Here is a 23162-nt window from a genome sequence, read left to right as displayed (position 1 = left end):
TTTCCATTGAAATATGATGTTTTTATAGGGTTTTTGATCTTTCTTTTACCTTGTGTTTGTTTGGATAAAAAGTTAACAGTTTTGACAACATCAAACTTGGGACGAATAGTTAAAGCACCTTGATCTTTGTGGTGTGCCGTTTAAATGTTTAGGCTGCTGTGGCAGGGTGTGTCACCTCCAGGCTTAAGTGTGATTATTTGTGAAAGAGAAGATGGGAGGAAGCCATTGGGGTTAATTGATCAGTTTTTAACCACACAGGAAAAAACCATTGTCCCTGTGTGCTGTGACTTTTTAAATTAATTTTTAAATTTTTAAATTTTTTTTTGGGGGGGGGTCATTCTGGTGCTATATAGACTACTGAAACAGTAGGTGTAGAGCCCAGACTTTGTAATTGGTTACTAATGCAGCTAAAATCTGATCTTGCTGGCATATAAAACTCTGTTTGAGTGAAATGTCACCTCTATCATAAGTCAACTTTTGCTCATTTTCCACTATGGCTTTACTAAATTCTCATCATCATCTCTATTATCCATGACAGAAACCATGGCTTTCTTTCCCCATTATGTTCAGCAAATCCACTATCATTTACTTGAATTATTTTACAGCATGTAACAACAGGTTTGATGAAATAATAGATATGAATGTAGAAAACCAGCTCAAAACTGTACAGCCAGGCACACTCAGCAGAATATGCAGGCAGGTTAAGTAGATCAGCTTCCTCAAATACTGCATTGTGAATGCACTGTGAGGCTAAGTAGTGTGAAAATGCCTCCTACGCTTGAGGTACTCATGCATTTCCAAGTTTAATATTAAACAGCGTTAATGCTGTACAAAGAATTAACTGCGAACACAGCTAAATGTGTGATTATGTCACAGATTATACAGCAGCGATAATAACATGGGTTTTCTGCACTGGGATCATCATGGCTCTGTCTTTTGCCACCAATTCAGTACATACCAATGCTTGATATGGAGGGAGTGGCCATTTTGCTTTATCAGAATCTGTGAGCAGGTGTGCAGTTATGCAAGGTCAGTGAATCAGAAGAATTTCTCTTTACTGTTAAATGGAGAAATACCACAAAAACTATGTTTGTAGCTGTAAGCTTGTCTGCTAGACTTTCTGTCTCCCTTGTAGTCCTTGTGCCTGAGCATCTCTATGGACTACGCTACTGACATTTTGGAATTTGTGGATCATTTCAGCTAAGCCTATTTACCCAAACAACCAGTATAATGAGGGTTTTTTGTGTGTGTGTGTGTGTGTGTGTGTGTGTGTGTGTGTGTGTGTTGGCGAGAGACTTGTGTTTAAGAAAAGCAGACGGTGTAATCTGGTTTCTGGGAATGAGTTTGGCAAATAGCCACAGTGAGACTTAAAGCATTCTGCTTCAGCCATGTCTGAACAGTCAGCTTTCAAAAACTGTGCATTGGCAGTGTTATTAAGAAATATTTTAACTGTCTTGTTAAAATGAATGAAAACATAATTTAATTTAATTTAAATTCAGTTAGGTCAATGCTACTTTATTTAAACATGTTAAAAAAACTGAAGTAAGCCCAAAACCTTCTTTGAAGTAAGGTACCCTAAGGATGTAAACTGCTTTCAGTTTATTAATAACCAGCTTTGCAATGTAATATTAATGCACTTTTAATTAATTTAAGTCTAAGTTGAAATATCAAAGATTAATTAAGTGTAGAATATAGGCCAAAGCACACAACGATATGTGGTAACACTTCTATCATATGTTACATACAGTCTTTATATATAATACATGTGTTATATATTTAGTTGGAATAATGTGTTGGCAAGTATTATCTTAGTTCTGTATTAGTGGAGATGAATATGAAAGTATTCAATACTGCAGTATAGCAAAACCACATCTTAATTTCTCTACCCACACCAATACTATGCTTTCCTTACTGTGTGTGATTGTTTCGTGCAAGCCTGTTTTCTCTTTGACTTAAAGCTTAAACTTTCTGCTGGTTTGTGGATTTAAATATTTTGTGCAGAAAGCAGCCTTTTGGCTTTCAATTTGGAAGAGAACAAGTATTTAATTCCAGCCCCGAGTAGCTGTTTCAGTTCTTGGTCGTGCAAACACTTTTTGGTTGATAACAGAAATAACTGAGATTTCAGAATGCCTCCCAAATGCTACTACAGTATAATACATACTTATAGTGATGTGATATGAACACTATTCTAAAAACGTGTACACTCTAACTAATGTCACAGTTAAAAACTGTCAGTACACACGGTTACATTTACAAGGTTTTAACTGTTATTTTACAGCGTACCTATTCAAATCTATGGCAACAGATTCTTACTATAAAGAAGTAGTACTTTGCTCTAGAATATAGATTTTACAGTGTAATACTCAGCTTTGTTGCTGTTGTAAAAATAAAATTACAGTATTCCTACTGTAAACTTGGAAGCTACTGTAAACACAGTAGGAATTGGCAGTGCTGGATCAAAACTGTTTCTGTTAAATTCAGCATTAGGAAAGTAAATTTTTGTAGTCACTTTCCTGAGTGTTAATGCGACACTTCAAGTGTTAACACTCACTCAGAGAGATTTCACCGTAAAGAAGTTAATAGTGCACAGTGGCTAACACCAATTAGTGTTGATGGTACTCCACACTAGTGCTAGTGCTAGAAAGTCAATACTCCCAGTCTACATTTGACACTGCTATAAAAACACTTGACAGTTAATTGTGATACACCTGTGTGTGTGTGTGTGTGTGTGTGTGTGTGTGTGTGTGTGTGTGTGTGTGTGTGTGTGTGTGTGTGTGTGTGTGTGTGTGTGTGTGTGTGTGTGTGTGTGTGTGTGTGTGTGTGTGTGTGTGTGTGTGTGTGTGTGTGTGTGTGTGTGTGTTGTTTAAAAAAAAAAAACCCCAAAACTCACTTATTATCTATTGTATCCACCATAACCACATATCCCCACATATCAAAAAACATCATGGACAAAAATACTCGATGTACTAGGCATATGTACAACAGAAATATAATTGAACGAAGCATTGGGTTATTGTATAAAAAGCGCCTATCACGTCTATTGTGTACCAGGTCATCTACACAATCTCCCTGTAAATTACAGGTAGCTAGATTTGCTAACTTTTCACTTTCATTTTACGCTCTGTCTATTGTAATCTGTAATCTAAAACAACAGTTTTAGTACAGTCTGCTTGCTAGTGTACTGCCCATGTTCCCTGAAATAATTTTGATCTAAGGCAAGAAATCATCTTTGTTCCAGTTGCCCTATTTCCTGCACTGCACAGTTATGATAATGCTGCCATTTTAACAAACATCCTGACAACTGCTGGCCAGTCTGGTTGCCTATTACTAGCTAAACCTTAACACTGTTCTTAGAAACCATCAAAATGGTATCTAAGAACAGTGTTCCCATCAGTTTTAAAGCTTGGAAAAGAAAGAAACTATTGTATTATATAGCATTTAAAAGTTACAGTAGCATGCTGTCAGTGCTGTTTCTTCCTCAGTATTGTTTCCTTCTTTTAATTATTCAACTTTTCACCAAAACAGCGTAACAAATTTTTACAGTGTCATGTAGCATATTTGTAGCATACTTTTTCTTGATTGTGTCATTAGTCTGAGAAATCTTAACTGACTCTCGTGTGCTTCGACCTTTTGAGGTCGCATTAACAGCTTGGTCCCTGCGGTTTGAGCAAAGCTTCTATAAATGAGTTACCTTGCTTTAGCTGTTATCTGACTCTCAGCCTCTTACTACCCTCCCCCAAGCACATTTTCACAAGCTGGACAGTTGTGCACTGAGATGCAGACACATACTTAAACACACACACATTGATTGACTGCATGTTATTGTCTATGTATTCAATTATTGTTGACAGTGGTCCTGGTGTTATATCCTCTTCCAGCCCTTCAAACTGCCAGACTGCTTAAACCTGCTCCCCCAGCTGCTGGACTAAGCAGGATTACTCAAGGCTTACACACTCACACACATTAAAACACATGCATATATTCACAGTCATGCGCAAAGACCACTATCAGACATACACATACCCGTGCCTTATCATCCAGCCTCTCTGTGTCTAATTGATGTGCGGATTATGCTGTCTCCTCTCACTCAGCACAGCTGTTTCATAGCATAAATTTAACGGAGCTGCTAGAGTTTAAACTGTACATGTAGCTTTTGCTGTATTTTTGCCATATTCAAAATGTGTAGCGTCTGTATGTAGTTGAGCAAAAACAGGAGGAATGGATGGAGGAGTCCTTATCAGGAGTGATGAAATGTGTCTGCTGTGTTAACTGGTGCAACAATGCAATCATAATCACATGCTGATCATCTGAAAACATTTATAAAAGAATGCCTTTTGCACTGGGTGGTTAAACATTGAACCAAAAGAATTTACTGGGTTATAAGTGCAGAACATTAAGGAAAATCTTAGAAAAACATTACATTCTTTTTTTTTTTTCACTCTGTAAAGTAAAAGAATCACTGTAATATATTAGTTCTTCAATTAAAGAAGTATTCCTCATAAGTAAGCCATAGACTGAAGTATCTGCTCTTGGCAGTGTTTGATTTGGCCCAGTCTAAGTTGGTTTGGCATTTAATGGTTTGTTCTGGCTGGGTGTAGTGAAAAGGGTATTAGTACTGAGAGTGACAGTAAAACCTTAGGGACAGCCGGGCATTAATCTGAGAGAGGAGGAGGAAGGGTTTGCGTTTGCCTATGTGTGTGTCAATTGTCAGCAGGAGATTAGGGAGTACACGAATCTAACGGATAATTATGACACTTGCTGCATACAATATTTTCAGATTGTATCTTAGAACCAGTTGAGAGAATATTCCAAAATGTCAAAACACACATGTGATGGCGATTTAGGTTCAAAACACTTGCCATATAGTCACAGGAGCTTTAGAAACCTGGTAAGACTCAACAGCATGAACAATGAAATGGAGCTAAACGGTTTCATCACTTAACCATTTCATTGATTGAAAATTGGTCATCTAGCTGGATAGTGAGCCTTTGAGGTGCATTTAGTCTACCAGTATTGGTTCTTTCTATGCTGGAGTTAGTTAACTGCTGACTGTACTCGCAATGCTCTCATTATTCCAGATTTACTCCACATACTACTCTACAAGAATATTAAAAAATACAGCCTTGAAGTACTTTGATTTAATCCAAGGAAAGGCAGAAGAAAATAGCTTAAGGTCTGCTTAAACATGGATCCAATTAAAACAGGACTTTCCCATGGGATCTCTTTATTTCTTATCGCCTGTGCACATGAACTGCAGACACACTGCTAGAAAACCTGCTTGTCAGCAAATACATGAAACGCAGAGCGTGTAAAGAAGAGCCGGGTATGACGATCCTGGTGTCTGCATGTGTTTGCTTGCTCATTTATGTGTGGGTGTATGTTTGTGCATGGGCTAGTTTGTTGTCTCATGTGGGTGTGAAGACATCAGTGGTGATGTAAGGTTAGCCTGTTGGCTGCCTTGTGTGAGTATTGATGTAATCATGTCTGAGAGAAAGGACATTTATCAGACTGGGTTTAGGAAAAAGCATGTGTTACATCCAGCATAGCATTACTGCACTACATGTAGATGAAGTAATGAAGTAAGACCCAACAAATCCTTGATAAAAATGGCGGCACCAGTAAAACAGACAGAAACAGATAAGGTGAGTGAAAGGAGTTCAGTTGAATGGGGAGTAGGGAATGAAGACTGCCATGAAGTCATCAGGAGCAAAATGTGATAAAGAGATGATATGACAAGAGCAAAGAAATGGTGATTTTAAATGATGTGGAAAGGAAGAAAGTGTGTAAGAAAAAGCCTATTTCTCTGAGAAGGGTACTCAGGCTCCCTGCCCCCAGTTCAGTTCAGATGGGTTGTTTAGTTTGGCCTTCTCTGAACAACTGGAACAATGTTCATACTAGGAGATGGATGGAGGGAGGGTTAGACACAGTTCACCTGAAAAAAAACGTCGACTTTCTTTATAAGAGACTTTTGGCGTTGTACTTCTGAGAACAGTTTGTGAGATGTGTTTCTTGTTCTGTGTAATGGTTTAAAATTAAGTGAAGCAACAGACAGGTTTATGGATAAGATTGGTGTAAAGATTTCCAGCTTTTAGCTCAACACAATGTCTTTTTTAAAAAAAAAAAAAAAACCCAAACCCCCAAACTTGATACACATGTGAGTCTACAGTTGAGTGTGTTTAAACTGGCTCCTATCTTGACTGAAGTGGAACTGTGTATTTTTTTTTATACTCCCTCAACTTTATGAGCAGCCCTCTAGTGTAATGAGGCTGGTCGCTTTCCAAGTCTAGCAGTGTTTATTTATAGGGCAGGAAGAGCTATTTGTGTCAGAAGGAAGTGTTGTACGAGAACTATTTTTTTAACTGGAGGTCCCCTTGCACACACAAAGGTCCCTAGCTGGACATCCTATGCAGTCCTTTGGCTTTAAAATTGATTCTACGTAGTGTATTTTATTGAAAAAAAAAAAAAAAAGGGTTTCAAGTGATCTACCGCCACTTTATAGTCTAAGGAGGTTGCAGTCTATAATACAGTTGGTTCATTAAAGCTTTAGCCTGTACACAATTAGCTGATCCTAGTATTCACAGCAGATGTGAATGAGCACATAGTTACAGTGGGCTTTGCTCAACAGTTGGTCTTATTGTTCCTGTAACTGCACAAGTTGTTTATGACAGGAGCACAATTAAAGCTATAAAAGCTGAGGCAATTAGGAAGGTTAACTAATTTGTGTTGTTAATTTGTGTGTGTGTTTTAATAAGGCAGCGCTTAGTGAAGAGGTGAAAAGAATGGAGGGAGTTTATGGATGTGCTCACAGTTTTGTTATTTGTTTTTTTTTCCTGTCTTTATGTGTGCTGCAATGTTGGCTAGTGATTTAAAAAAAACTGGGAAAGATGGAAAGAAAAGAAAACATGTCAGCCATTGTAATGTTGTTTCACACAAGTCAGCTACTTTATCTACTTCCCTTTGATTAACAGAACGTTATGCAGTAAAACAATGCATTACTAGAAAGCCATCAGTCCACCAAAGAACGGAGCATTCACTACTTGCTGTGGAAATGTAATGTCTTCTATCACTGTAAAATAAATGTACAAAACTGTTGGAAATTAATTCAATCAAATTGCATTTGTGTATAACAGTGAGGCAGGCCAACATAGTCATGCATATGTAATGTATTTGAAATGTATGTTTGGTCACTGAATCCAAGAGAAATATTCTGCATTGGCAGTGTTGGTTTTTGGGTAAGTTGGCACATATTACTAAGTAAACCATCTTCATTGGCCGACATCAGGTTTTAATAAGGGCTAGACAGAATACCATTTAACTAAGTTGACTATTTTAACACAATGGAGTCTATTTCTAGGTCATGGTGAATATTGTATATGTATGGGGGAAGGCAGTTGTGTAATCTTTTTGTTACGTCAGAGGGAGCTGGTAAGTCTGGTAAATTGATGTAGTTAATCGCTTAAATCAGCATGGGTTAGGACTAAGGTTCAACATATTAAAAAAATGTCATTGTTTTTGTTGGCTTGTGGCCACTTTAGTCACCACTAGTGTAATACACCCAAATCTGTGATGCAACTATTAGCAGTTGAGGTGTAATGTGAGGTCCAGGTTTGGACAAGAAAGAAGACCTCTTGTTTTCTGTTTATTTCTTTAGTTTGTATTCTAATTCTCCAAAACTGTCCACCAGGAATTAGACAGTATTATAGATATATTATAGTGAATCTTGTAGTCTTTTTAACTACACAGCTGACTAATGTTACTGCACTGCCAAGATCGGGTACATTCTTTTCAGTAGCCTAACGGTCCGTATAAAGTATCTGAGACAGTATTTCCACCAAACGAGTCACCTGTGAAGCAAGCTGGCTGAGTGCTCACTGACAAGTACTTATTTGATTATTTGTTTTATATCAAAAATGTGTTTACCAGTTTGTATTTTGTCCTCATCTCTATATGCTCTTTTTTCCCCTCCTCTTTTTCCACCCCCTCACCCTGAGCTGGGCACGGCAGGCAGCTGCCCCACCCTAAGCCTGGTTCTGCTAGAGGTTTCTTCCTGTTAAAAGGGAGTTTTCTCCTTCCCACCATCGCCAAGTGCTTGCTCATAGGGGATTTGATTGTTTGAGTTTTCTCTCTAATATTATATGGGCTCTACTTGGTAATATAAAGCAACTTGAGGCAACTGTTGGTGTAAATTGGCACTATATGAATAAAAATTGAATATAATTGAATAAAATTTCTTCATCGAACCATTTAAATGTGAATGAAAGACACCTTTTCACTTGCTCCTGCCCACTGCTGATTTGTTTTACACCTCTGTCTCTCTATTGGTGATGCCTGCAGCAGAACTGGATGTATATAACATTTTAAAGCCTAGGTTACTAAGCATGATTTGCATATTAGGATTGGTAATAGAAAATACAAGTCTAATAAATTATGCTGCTTTATTATGGATTAAGATAGTAGTACAAAAAGTAAAATTACACAAGCCTTTTTTGTGCTGATCTCTCTCCTGATGGTCCAGTGAAGAAAAAAATGTTACGTTGGACACTACAGCTTGCTCTAGTTTTAGGGCGGAATATCTTTTTTGAAGAAAGGGTAGTGCTAAAAGTTGCTGGAGATTTATAAACAAGAGCGTTAAACTAGAAAATATTCTCATGATGTAAATTTGTCTGATTATCTAAACGTGCGGCCCACATTCGGCAGTGTTGTGAAATATGTGGCAGCATCTTTCCTTACAAAAGCAACCATCTGGTCTTTGTTTGACAGTTCTATGCTAACCCTTTCTACTCTTGTTTTCAGAGTCTATTAAACCATTGTGATGTGTATGTGTGGACGTGCTTGTGTGTGTTTGTACTACAGAGGGCAGTAAGCAGTTTCAGCTGTGGCCTGAGAGAAAGGATGTATTGTCTGAGGACATTTGAGGATCTGTTTTGTTACAGATAAGGGGTTTGAAGTTAACAGACACAGCTTGATCAAAGGGCAGAGATATTGTTGATGCACCAATTTCTGTATTTTCTTCTGCTTCTTTTCCTTTTATTTTGTACATTGTTCTTTCTTGCATCCTCTTGACCACTTCCTGTATGTCCTGCCTTCTTCTGATTTTCAACTGTTCTCAATCTGAAAATATCCTTGTATAGATGTGTTATTCCCCACTGGACTTAAACCTTGTTGTATCTGTGTCTGACCTAGTTTTAATGTGAGTAAAGCTAAAAAGATTCTCTCCAGTACATAATAAAGATAAATGTAGGTTAGAGTTTGAATTGGAGAAGTGGAGTGTGTGTGTGTGTGTGCTTGTCTAAATAAGTTTACCTTTTTTTAAAAATTCTAATGTCTACTTTTTTACCTTGTCTGTTACCTACTTATACAGACGCAGATTTCACTTTTCATGAGTTTTCCTTGTACCACTCCCTAATCCTTGACAGGGCATCTGGAAAAGCAGTTGTTGCATTTCAATGAAATTTGCCATGGATATACATTAGAATTCCTGGGAAAGGTTTTGCACAGATCTGTTGAACAATAGGGTGTTAGATGCCTTCTGGTGCTCCTGATTCTTGGGTCAGTCTTAACCAGCTGGCTCACAGAAGTTCAAGTCCTGTTTTTTTTTTTTTTTTTTTTTTTTTGAGTGATTTAGAGCATACTGAAAGTAAACAGAACTACATGGAAGTGAAAGTACAACAAACACCTTTTCATTCCTAGATCAACATGAATGTCATTTGAGGGTAATACTATTGGATTTCCAAAAGTAAATGTTTATGTGTTAAACTCCATGTGCTCTTAGCAGTACAACTCTACAAACATACAGAATCGGATGTAGGAATTACTACTTCCTGATCTTAGTTTATTTTTTTTCTGAGAACAGAGAAGATAAAACACAAATTGTTTATGCACAGATCTTTAGGTTAACAAACAGGCACACATACACACAACCGATAGGCATCTGTTTGCTGTTTACTTTAGAAGGGCAGAGGAGTTTCAGAGCTTGACAGAGAAATGGATACCTGTGAAACACATGTGAAAAAAGAGTGAGTCTTTGAAGAGTACAAGTAACCAGAAGTCAGATTTATTATTTCTGTCTCTCAGTATCTTTTCCAGCACAGTAGTTCCTTTTCCTTGGCTCTTTATTACTTTGAAATGCTGGCTTCTTGTTCTCTCGTTCTTGCCCTTTCTGCCTGCTTCAGGCTTGGACAAACAGGAATCACATAGTGTTATCAGCACAGACTTTGTGTGTCTTAATGAGCGTCAGGGCAAAGACAGAGAGGGAACACACACCCTGAGTGCAGTGTAAACACTTGATGCAGACTTAGAAATAGACACTGGCAAACAGCCAAAGGCAGAGGAAACTGACTGAAACCAAGAGAGGAAGTAACAACCCATTGTAGAAACAGTATGGCGGAGGTTTTACTAGTTAATAATCTCAGAATAAGTGACCTGTGCAGATAGTGGCAATTCATAAAAACATTCATATAGTGTAAGGTCAAGGTCCTACAATATTAGAGAGAGCCCCTGTGATCCGGTGACCCCCTGTGAGCAAACACTTGGATGTGGTGGTGAGAAAGAACTCCATTTTAACAGGAAGACCTCAGGCATTATAGGCCTAAGCCCGGCTGTGAGAGGGGTTGGCAATCTGCCATGCCTGGTTGGGGCAGGGTGAGGGGAGAGCATAGAGAAAAAGATTAGCATAGAGACAACAAACAACTAGGGCTGCACAATTAATCGTTAGAAAATCGCGATCTCAATTCATACTTATGTGCGATCTCATTTCCAAATGACAACGATTTTTTTTTAAAAAAAAAAAAAAAAGATGACGATTGTACCGCATTTTGATCCGGGACATAATCTGCATGAAAACAAGCGCTCACTCTTCCTGCTCAACAAATGACAAGGGCGGAGCCTTATACCACGTAATACCGAAGCCAGCTGGCAGGGAAAAAACAACGGAGAGCACGTGAGAGATGACGAAGCTGTAAAGGCCAAGAAAGTGACAGAGAAAATCCGTCCCGGTCAACCACATCAATAACGGGAACCTTATACAGCGCTTCCCCATACCCGCCGAACTCCGCAGGCACAAAGAAATTACGGAGGCTGTCACTTATCACCTGGCTAAAGATATGGCTCCCATCAACACTGTGCAAAACGAGGGATTTAGGAAAATGATCAACACCCTAGACAAACGCTACACAGTGCCGTCCTGCAACTATTTTTCAAATGTTGCACTACCTGCTCTATACACGCAGTGTCGAGCAACGGTGGAGACGGAATTACAAGCAGTACAACATTTTGCGGCAACAACAAAATGTGAGACATTTATTGTTTTTATGTTCATTTATTGTTTTTATGTTCAGTCTCAACTGTTACGAAGTTGATGTGCAGTTAATAAGTGCAATAAATATTTATACTGGAAAAGAAAATCGTGAGAGAATCGTGATCTCAATTCTAAGCAAAAAAATCGTGATTCTCATTTTATGCAAAATCGTGCAGCCCTACAAACAACCCACATGAGAGACACTTGGCTGGCTGGTGGGAACAGAAAGGAAAAGATCAGACTCACAGTTAATGTAATAGCGATTATATAAGGGCATGCAGAGGGAGAGTAGAGGTAGGATGCCCAGTGCATCACCTAAACAGAACATTTCTGTGTGTTTTAAAGAATTGATTCTCAAACTCTAACCCCAGCACTGTCTTCAAATGGACTTTCCTTTTCAGAAAGAAAAAAAATGCTTTCCTTCTGGAGCTACATATTTAAATACTAATATAACCTGACATACTATTATACCTGTAAATATTAGACATGTTTTTAATAATAATCCTTAATAAACTCTAAAAAGTAAATTTCAGTTTTCAGTGAAATTCTGCATTACAAATAATAATTCATCTTTCCTTGGCGGTGTGCTAGCTTATACATTTTCCTGTCTTACATTTTTATATATTTTTTTGTTGTAGAAAAACTTGAAAATACACTTCTTGGTCATCTTTTTGTTGGAGCTGACATCTTTGCTGATATTGCACCACCTCTCCCACTACATGATTATTTCATCAGCCTCCCGTTGATGACACTGGTTGTGTATGTGGCTGAAAGTGGAGCAGTGCATTCCGCTCCACTTAAATCTGTCCAATACAATGTAGTCTAACGCTATCGGTGTCATGCTGCTCTGATGTGGCTGCCCTTCATTCCTTCTTCGCCTTTGCAAAGTCACATAGGCCATTAGGAGCAATCACGTTATAGTTGACATCAGTGCTAGTGGCAGTTTTTATCCCAACATGCAGTTCTTGTTAATGGGACCACAATAGGAGCATTCACTATCCCAAACTATATCATCACCTGTTGTGAAGGTATTTCAGAACCAGCATAGTACTTTATTGTACAAGTTGGAAGACCTGCTTGAAAATAGTAAAAAATGGTGCAAATCATTTAAAGTGTTGCTCTACACTGTAGACATCATAGGCTTTTAGATAAAGTGTACTTAAAGTGAATGATGTTGTGAAGTAGGAGTAATTAAAAGATGGGGATAGTGAGCCATTCTACTCTGTTCTTTTGACCTAAATATTCTGAAGTTCTTTGAAACAAAGTAACTGACAACCAACAAAAGCATGAAAAAATGTCCACTGAAGCAAGTATGCAGGGTGCTGCTACGCTTGTACTAGTGGTGTTTATTATAGCAGAGTAAAACTCTTGACTGAAAAAAAAATACATCACTTCAGCTCACCGATTCTTAGGCTTGTATGACTGACCATCTTTAAGGGGAGCTTTATTTCTCCTTGGGCGTGATTACATTTCAAGGAAAAGGCATTAGTTTAATTTCAGCTTGTATTAAATAGCCTAGTCTATCTCCTCCTTAACGGGTGGGCCAATCTGAATGAAACTTTGCACAAACATCACCATGCATATAGCAATTATGTACATCTATATGTTTTTAGGTTTATTCTACTCTTATGAATTTCCTATACATTACGTTCATTTCATCATAACCCTGCAAATGCATTGTTACGTTTTCCATTTGCATTTGTTTCATGTCACATGTTCAGTGTATGTCAGCCAAATGTAACTTTAACACTCACCAAGATTTGTATACTCGAATTATACAATACAAATATTATATAAATCATGCTGGAATTTGTTCAACTCACCACTAGATGTGAAATGAAGAATTTGAAAAAGTGCCAAGAGAGCAAATAGGGTGGGTTTTTGCAAGTATTTATAATTAAGTAATAAGTGTCTCTGACTGCTTTGATATTCAGTCTGTCATCCAAGGGGATAGGTTTGTTTTGCTACTATTTCCGGATTACAAAGGCACTCAATTACCACAGTAGGTTCTGCCCTTCCTGGTTTCCACAAAACAAGATAGGAAAGTGCTGGCCACTGTTAAACAAGTATTGTCCCTGCTTAATTAAATGTCTTGAATAGTATAAATAAACTTCTTATATTTTGTTTGGTTATATTGGTCAAAGTTTGGGGAAAACAAGCACAGAGTTGGTATTTATTTTCTATTTCCTAATGTAATTTTTGTCATTTCAGTTCCAATCCCAAACACAACTATGTTGTATGAATAACTGCAGTACATGGCTGCATGTATGAAATCATCAGACTTGAAAAAGTAAAAAGCAATGCCAGCTCACCCGTGAAAGGAAGAAATCCCAGCTACTACAGTGTATGAGATTCTTCCTACCTTTATAAGGAATGAGCTCCTGTGTCATGCTTTTCTGCACACTAATCACAGTGACAGACAAGAATTCTTCAGTTTTTTTTTTTTTCTGGAAATTCTTTAGCTGAGGTGGTAACCTGAAAAAGTATTGAATAATCTTGACTAATAATTAATTCATATTACGTCTCAGATAATTTCCAACATGTGACATATATGGCAGTTGATGTGTGAAATAGCCTTGTCTTGCTTTTTCCTCCCAAAATTTGTGGTTTAGGTGAGGTTGCCCATATGTGCTATAGATTGTAAATCTTAGTCCTCTGGTGGAAATAAAACCTGGTAATTTAAAGGTTCCTGTGTATTCTTGTTAAAAAAACAGAAGTTATATTGCATGTATTTTTTCCATTAACATGTATTGTGCTTTTTTGTTTTTGTGCATATTTTGAGTTTACATGGCTCCCAGCTTAACCAGTTCTCCCTTTCAAAAGAAATTGGATCTCAGTGGGGCTTCCTGGTTATATGAAAGAAATAATAATTGTATGCAGTGTGGTGAGATTAATAAAACGTTTAAAAGCTGTTTATTAAATGTTTTATCACATGTACAGCACGTGTGCTGGTGTTTTCTTGTCTTATTTGGTTTTGTTTGTTGCATTGCTGTATTTTAACACCATGTGTGTTAAGGGAGTGTTTTCTCTGTTATTTTATTTTAAATCAAATCTGTAATGGTTCTTGGATGTATTACATGTGCCTGATAGAGCCTATCTTCGACTTGCATGCCTCAAATCTTACCCCCTTTTTTTCTGTCTTCTCAGTGTCCAGCTGAATGTTTTTCTAACCAATCTGTTATTTCCAGTCTGTCAGAGGACCTTCTCATCTTACGCGACCTCCTAAATAGTATCTCAGATTTTTTTTGTCGAAATGCCTTGAATCCTTGATCACAAGTCATGGATATCATGTGTGCGTGGGGGTGGTATTGATTTACAGCTGGATAAGAATTGCTTTTCCAGAGTTAGCCTTTGAAAATGGCAGGAATACTCCTCTGTTCTCAGCCATCTAACACATTTTTTCATACTCAATAATCTGTTAATTACCTCATGACTTATTAGGCTGCAGACCTCAGTGGTCATCTTTGCTCTTTCAGTGACAGGAGTGACAGGATTTTTATAGCACAGCATTTTTCCACCAGCTGTGCAAAATGTATTGCAGTGGTTGCATTTGGGTGTTTGCCACAGAGGTTATTTACACTCTGTATTGCTTTGCCGGCTTATTGCACTCCTAAAATAGCATCTAGTCTACCACCACAGGTATTTCTGGAGTCAGAGAGTTCACTTCCTTGTCACGTGTAGGTCAGTGGGCTATCAGGTCAAGATCTAATACTGTACTGCATCCTAATATGCACAGGTGTTTGTAGGAATAGCTGATGCATGAACTTGTTTGCTGTCATGTTTGGGGTCATGGATTCAGTTCTCTCCCTGATTCTGCTATTAGTATATGGAACGTCTTCCAATATTCCCCAGTAAAGGTTTCCTTAAATACATTTCCTGTTAATAAAGTAGGTCATTATAGAAGTGTTTCAGCTATGCCAAATCTTGCCCATTTCATAGCTGTATCCTGCAATTAAAGCTTGCTGTGCTGTATCTTGTACCATCAAACTGTTCTGTAGCAAGATGGTCTTTGAATGAGATCATGCTAGAAGCTTTCCAATTGCTGACTTCTTTCTGTGTGAGCAGCCTATCAGTGGTAGAAAGGGCCATTTGGTTTGTGTATGTGTTCTTTGGTGAGTGAGTGTGTCTAGACTGGATACTGTGAGTGTGTGCTCTTGCACACATATGATAACAAATGTTTTGTGTGGGCCACAGCAGAGCCGAGAAACATTACTCACATTCTGGGCATCACGGCTACTTTGACTGCAAAGTAAACATGCTAATATGAGTGTTAATAAATGGAGCATGCCATTTGTTCACATTATTATTGATATTATTTGATAAGTTAGTAGATAGTAGATACGTCCTAAAGTTAGTAAAAAGTCTTTGATAATAAAACCCAGAATATGAAAAAGTTGGGACAGTGTATGCAATACATGTAATACATGTAAATAAAAACAGTACACAATGGGTTTTATGAGATTTCCAAATCACATAAAACCCATAGTTTATTCACAACAAAACAAGAAATAGTGTAGCATTTTAAAAAACAAAAAAAAAAACAAAAAAAAAAGATTATTTTTCAATATGGTGGCAGTAACACATCTCAAAAGTTTACATTGGGCAACAAAAAGCTGGAAAGTAAGCGGTACTAAGAGGAAACAGCTGACGGAATAGTTTCCATCTAATCAGGTTAATTGTCAACAGGTTAGCAACATGATTGGGTATAACAAGAACATCATAGTGGCAGAGATTTTTGGGCAGAGCTTTTTAGAATTAAAGATGGGCAGAGGTTCACCAGTCTGAAAAGCTGCATTTACAAATGGTGGAAAAATGTGCAAAATTGCCAAAAATCAGTATCTGATGTCCATATTCTTCAGGCTCTCAGGTGGCCCTGCATTAAAAACAGGCATGATTCTTTCATGGAAGTCACTGTTTGGGTTCACTTCCAGAAACATTGTCTGTGAACGGAGTTCACTGTGCCATCTACCAATGCAGGTTAAAGCTGTGACATGCAAATAAGAAGCCATGCGTGAACATGATTTGAAAAAGAAAAAAAAAAAAAATCTCTCAAAAGCTCATTTAAAATGGCCCGAGGGAACGTGAAAAACTCCTTTATCGTCAAAAATGTAAAATTCTTTTTGGAAAACCTGGACAGAATGTCCTCTGGGCTAAAGAGGAGAGGGACCATCCAGCTTATCTACAGTCATTTCAAAAGCCTCATCTCTGATGGTACAGGAGTGCATCATTGCCTGTGGAAAGGCAACATCAACACTACATCTCCACAGTGGTAAACAGATGTGTTGCTGACATTAAATTCTTGACATTTAACAGTGTATCACCTTATTTGGAATTGGGGTTATATATTTGTATATTTAGATTTTGTGTAGTCTTTGTATATTCTTCACCACCTTTCATTCTCCTTCTTTGTCCTCTCTCTTTAGACCAATGAGTGGAACAAAAACGATGAACGCTTGCTTGCTGCAGTGGAGCATGGCGAGGTTGACAAAGTCTCATCCCTTCTCGCCAAGAAAGGTGCCAATCCTGTAAAGCTGGACAGCGAAGGCAAATCAGCGTAAGTGGTCTTGGACTTATTCACTTACTTATTTCTGGTGGTATTTAAATGTTTATGTTTCCAGTGCAAGAATTCCATTAGTCAAAGCACAACTTCTGCCTAAAATATAGACTAATTTGTTGACACATAGAGATCACATTCTGCAGTGCCTTTTGTAGAATGAGGATGACATGGGGGAAGCAAACTGACTTGAGGCTGCAAACCAGAGAAATGCACAAAGTGTTGACACACAACATGGTTTTATGTCTGGCAAGCTTCTCATTTCCTTTCAATTCAAAGATTAGACATATGTCTACACAATATGCTCAGATTCTCAAGTAATGGGCTTATGTAACTGCTTTCATGCTCCACAGCACTGTTTTAAAAATGAATGGCCAATCTAAAAATATGTCCCTTTTACTTCGTTCTTGAAACGGTGACATTCATTCAGCCTCTGAGATTCTGTGTTTTGAAAGCAAGTTCACTTCCGCAGAGCCAGTGGAGCTTACTGTTGCGTCGCCGCTTAGTATTAGTGATAACGCAGAGGCTTGTGTTAATATTTGACCCTTTTCTTTTTTCTGAAACTCAACACCTGCTGACCTCAATGTGTAGAGCAGCTCTCACAGAGCCAGGAAAATGAAATCTCAGGAATAAATGCAATGAAAAACAAATATGTAGGTTTTCATTTATTTTCCCATTCACCTGTAGTTCACATCCTTGACCTTTTTCTCTGTGTGCTGCTAGAACACAGAAACGCACATCCAAATGCATGCAAAGCCTTTGTAAGTCATGGCAAATGTGTGGGCTTGGAATCGCAATGCTCCAATCTTTTCAGGACGCACAAAGGGGGAGTCTACAGTATCTCTATGGTGATAAAACCTGACTGAAAGGCATGTAGACATACTTGTGTGAATGTGTATCCTGCGCACACACTGAAGGAAGGCTGGGCTTGTTTAATGCCCCCCCCCGTTCATCTTACTGAGGTGGAAAGAGGTCGTATTGATTGTTTGCTGCATGCATATGCACAAACCTGCACACACAGTGCACACATAGGGCAATTTTTTTTGCATACGCAGTCATATCGACTTACAGCATTCCTGCTCACAAGGCAGCGCTTTACCCGTTTTCCTAGAAATGGTCAGTGGATGGGTATATATTGCAAGAACTGAAGCTGTGCCCAATAACTGCTTTTACTTATTTATTTTTGCTATACATAAAGCTTCTCTGAAATGCTATCATTTCCAAGCTTATCCATTGCTTTTATCAGTGCTGACATGTTTTTCTGGCAGTTGCATATTGCAAAACAGTGGCAGTGGAGCTTTTGCATGCTTGGGTCACGTGCATACCTTCTTCTACTGTGAGACTGCCTGAAACACTGACGCTCGAAAAGCTCTGTAGACCTACTTTTTTCTCCTCCATAGTGAATATTAATTAAGAAATGCATAATTCAGTTTCAATAAAAGATATAATCTGTAAGCATAATTAATACTGGCTTTTGTATCAACAAGATCAAATCTCATACTCATTACACGGTTTAAAAAAATAGTTTGACCCTTTGGGAATTGCACGTATTTTGTTTCATGTTGAGCTGGAGCAGAAGAGGTGCTCCCATGCCGTTCTGCTAAATATAAAGTTACAGCTTTTAGCCGATTGGTTCAGCATAAAGACCAGAGGCAGAAGGAAACAGCTAGACTGGGTCTGTCCAAAGTTTATAAATTCTAAATACAAAGCCTCTAATTAACACACATGCTTTAAAAAAAAAGAAAGGAAAAAAAAAAGAAACGAAACGAAAATCAAGAGGAGGCTCTAGGAAGACGCTGAGTCGGCTAAGTTGCTGAGAGGGATTAAAGAAACTAAGTATAAGCGTATTTACACTATAAGTACCAGAGCTTATTTTTTAACAGATATGGGAGTAGTTTAATCCTCTCATCTAAACTTAGGCGAGTGGACAAATAAGTTTATTTCCTAAAATGTGAAAACTTTTAATTGGAGAGTAAGAAATCATTCTTCAGTGTAATTCAGAGTGGTAGATGGAGGACTAGTGTGGCCGAGCAGTCAGAAAACTAGGTGATGGTTTTATTTCTTTAAATCTTCTATTTGCACTCACTGCTCCAGCATAAGGTCCTCACCAGAGCTGTACCATGTTTTATAATATTTGTTAAACTGTTAAAAGCATCTGTGTTGCTGTAAAACGTTTAACTACTGGCAATTAAAGTACTGTATGTGTAATTAGTTCTTTTAATTGTGTGTGTGTGTAGTCTTCATGTAGCTGCTGCTCGTGGACAGACAGACTGCCTCTCTTTCATCTTGGCTCATGGAGCTGACCTGTCAGTCACTGATGCTGCTGGTATGTATAGCTATGTTCAGTGTAACTTAAAAAAATAGTTTCTGCATATATTTGAGAGTTTCCCTTTATAAATACTGTAACATGAACAGGTGTAATGTACTGTTTGGGCTGATACATAAGATTTCACATACATTATCTCAAGCACCTCATGACCTGTGTTCTTGCTGCATGCATTTTTTGTCTTTTCCTTCTCTTTTGTGTAGGTTTTAGTCCTTTACACCTGGCTGCCAAAAACAACCACACCGAATGCTGCAGAAAACTCATTCAGGTAAGGATCATGAAGTGAAGTGAGGTTTTATTAAGTTAAACCTATTTAATTTCCCTCCCCAAATTCCTTTGATTTTAAAAAGAAATTGATTCAGTCTGTCAAGCCAGATATTTACATATAGCCTGGTCTCTCAGTGTTAAGATGTGACATGGTTCTTAATATAAGGGCTATAAATTATGTTGCTTGTAAATGATTGGGCAACATGATTTCAAGATGTGTTATACAACAAAGGTTCATTTTTATATCAGTTCTAAGATTGTTTTGATTATGACTGTCAGTGTCGCCCAGCAGGACCACTTGTTCTTGTTTATGAATAACAATGTGTGAAACCCACATCTTGAATCATCTTACTGTTCAGTGAAGATGCCTGAAACCAAGAAATTTTTATTGCTTCATTTCTTCAATCTGCTGATTTGTGTGTGTGCGTGTTTGGGTTTTGGTCAGCAGATCTTAGCAGAGAGACACACACAGACACACACACACACACACACACACACACACACACACACACACACACACACAGCTCTGATCTGCTGACCTCACTTTCTCGTGACAGTCGGCAGCATCTCAGCAACACACACCTGCCTGATCAAATAGTCATTCAGTACAAAGCAGTACTGTGCAAAAGAGAAGAACCAAAAACATTCAGTTGTATATTGTTTACTGCAGATGTATGTATTTATGGTATCATCTAATATTACATAAAACTACATTTGCCTGAAGCACCACTGGCAAAGGGATTGTGGCATCAGTTCCTCAGATAATAAGCTCAAGTGTGTAAACACAGTTTATTAAAAAAAATTGAAATGAAACAAGCAACACACAACACAACACACAGATACTTAAACCAAATTTAAAACATATATTTTTAATTGTTTGGAGCCTTTCATGAGTTCACTTGATTAACAGTACTCATGGCATATACTGTATGCGTATACTGTATGCTATTGTTACTAATAACTTTCCACTTTATCCAGAGTAAATGTCCTATCGATGCTGTAGACGGATCAGGAAAGACTGCTTTGCATCACGCTGGTAAGTGTATCAGGATCTTGAGAGTCACTGATAAAAAATTAGGCTGCTGTGCTTTGAAAAGGATGTGGAATGATATCTACTAGTTTTAAGCTCTAATTTCATTTGAATAAAGTCATCATCATATTTGGTAGTAAGTTACTAAAATGCATTTTAGCCCAGTTAGTTTCTGTTAAACACAATCCTGTTTTTCCTCTCTCTCGTTTTAATTTCTCTTGTTTTATTTCACCCCCTTCCAGCTGCCAGCGGGAACATCCAGATTGTCCAACTGCTGTGTGAACTCAAAAGCCCCATCAACCTTAAAGACACAGTATGTACTTTCATTCTTTCTTCCACTCCCCAGACTTATTTTTCCTGGCCCAATAGACTGGGGGGCTCTAAAACAGAAAAAAGACCACAAAAATGCTCCAATGAGTCCATTTCCAGGGAGGAATGTATTGAATGTGCTAGAGGAATCATTGTCTGTTTATTTACTCTGATTGTTTTATGTCAAATAGTTGTTAATCCATATTATGAAGGCTCCTCATTAGCTGACATTTCCTCTTGTCTGTCATCTGCTTGTGGATTAATATTGTATTGTTTTGTGTGTGCGTGAGGTAAAAAAAATCAGTGTACTGTGGGAATGCAAGCCGCAGACATGTGGTCTCCATTGCAGTGACGCACCATGCCTGTGGTTTCTGTCTAACTGGGGTTGTGTGAGCATGAAATTTTGTGTGTGTGCGTTTGTGTACAACAGAAACTGATGGTCTGTCAGCCTACATGAAAAGATGTCCTGTTATTTCCAATTAAAATTAATTTTAGCCTCATGTTTAAATCAGTGGCAGTTTGTATGTTCAAGCTTCTTAAACTGGTTCTTGTGACCACTTTGTACCATATGCTTTTTGGAGTTTTTTGGAGTAGTTTAAGTGTAGTTTCAAATCCAGGCCCTGCCAATTTCTTGTGACTTTTACAAGTATTCTTCATAAAATAGTAAGACAATAAATGATAGACAATACATTTTTCTTGATGTTTTATGGACTGGTGAGAAACTAACTGTAAATAGTGGTGCAATTTTAATTTTAATTTTAATTTTGGTATTTCTATTTATAGTCATATTTTCTTGTTGAATGAAAGTGGTCCAGCCAACATAATCTGGAAATATGAAAGCTCTGTCTTTGTTTAGTGGACATGCAGACTGTGAATGCAAGCCAGCTTGTTAGCCTCGGGGATACGCTCTTAATATATATCTGTACCTGGTTATATAAGTTACTTTCAGCTGTTGTCTTATTCACAAGAGGTCACCACAGCAGGTGTGTGTGTGCGTGTGTGTGTGTGTGTATATATATCTATATCTATAGATAGAAATATAGATATCTATAGATATAGATATATATCTATATCTATCTAGATAGATAGATAGATAGATAGATAGATATAGAAAACTTGTATTGTTTTGAAATCAGATCTAATCAAGTCATGATCACCATGGTCAATCACCTTCGTTTGATTGACATCTTTTTGAAGTCTCAAGGAGCATGTTGTTGGTTCCACGTGATATCTACTTTATTTCTTGATCTAATTGGTATACTATGAAGGGGTCAGGTTTAAGCTCTCTGACTGTGCTACACTTGATTAGTGCCTACATCTAGCTCTTTTGCCAATATCCTCTAATATTTGACCCATTTGAAGAAGTGGCATCTTCAGATCATTTGGTGGAATACCTCTTTAGGTGCCTTTAATATTCTCTCCCAAAATATTCCTAGATTAAGACATAACTGAAATATAATAAGGATTATTTTTGAACTCTGCAAAGCTGTAGAAAAGTCCAAGAATAAAACTGTGAAGCCGAAAATTAGCATAATATTTAAACCTCAGCTTTGGCCCAATTCATTGTTATGCCCTCATAATTCTTCAGCATTCGTGCATTTGGATTTGAGTGGGTTGAGATTTTTTACTCTACTATTTACTCTCCATTTCTTGGCATTTCTAGATACTTTATTATTGCCTGTTATGATTTGACATTGATATGATGTTCTCATATACTAATATGATGCAGTATTACACATTCAGCCGCCCAATTATCTATTAAACAGTTAGGCTGAGCAAGTAATGCAATAAATTGTTTACACATTGATGTATAATTATCACACAGTGAGAACACAACTGTGGTGGCAGCTTTTATGCATAGAATATGCTCACTGTGGAAACTTAGTCTTAACTATGTTATGTTTACATGAGTAATGAAGTATGTTTACATTTTACTTGTAATATAATACAAGTAAAATGTAAAAGTAATATTTCTGCACTACTTACTTTTACATAACTGAAGGAGCCCCTCTAAATGGAGCAACTGGAAATAAATTTGATCATACACAGGCAACTACTGTAATACAGTGTTGAAGTAAGTTATGTTTGAAATGGTCTAAAATTGCAGAAATGCTGCAAACACAATTAAGCATCATCTGAGGTTGTAGTATACCAAAAATGTACAAGTTTCTCTGAGCTGTAGTGCTGTTTATTCATCTAGATTGCTTAGGACTCAGTTGCTAAATGTTGGCGCTACCTGCTGAAGACAGATTTATTTATTCAGATTTCTGGATATTATGGAACAAGATTGCGTTCTCATTGTGGTGCTAAAGCGAAAGCCAAGAAAATGCTTTGAAAAATTCAGAATAGGCAGTGTCTCTTTACAGAAATCATGAACTGG

General features: G+C 37.6%; 1 protein-coding gene across 2 annotated transcripts in view; it reads left to right on the top strand.

Moving 5' to 3' along the window:
- Positions 1 to 23162, top strand: part of rai14 (retinoic acid induced 14) — a 44580-nt gene that overhangs the window by 6729 nt on the left and 14689 nt on the right. For both annotated transcript variants that reach the window (XM_039615183.1, XM_031758832.2), the window contains exons 3-7: positions 16720 to 16850; positions 19088 to 19176; positions 19380 to 19444; positions 20422 to 20479; positions 20716 to 20786. In XM_039615183.1, coding sequence (XP_039471117.1) covers positions 16720 to 16850; positions 19088 to 19176; positions 19380 to 19444; positions 20422 to 20479; positions 20716 to 20786 — 414 coding nt within the window. The remainder of the gene's footprint in view (positions 1 to 16719; positions 16851 to 19087; positions 19177 to 19379; positions 19445 to 20421; positions 20480 to 20715; positions 20787 to 23162) is intronic.

The sequence above is a fragment of the Oreochromis aureus genome, linkage group 7 (genome assembly GCF_013358895.1).
Source record: "Oreochromis aureus strain Israel breed Guangdong linkage group 7, ZZ_aureus, whole genome shotgun sequence".
Taxonomy (NCBI): domain Eukaryota; kingdom Metazoa; phylum Chordata; class Actinopteri; order Cichliformes; family Cichlidae; genus Oreochromis; species Oreochromis aureus.
This window is presented reverse-complemented; position numbering and strand designations above follow the sequence as displayed.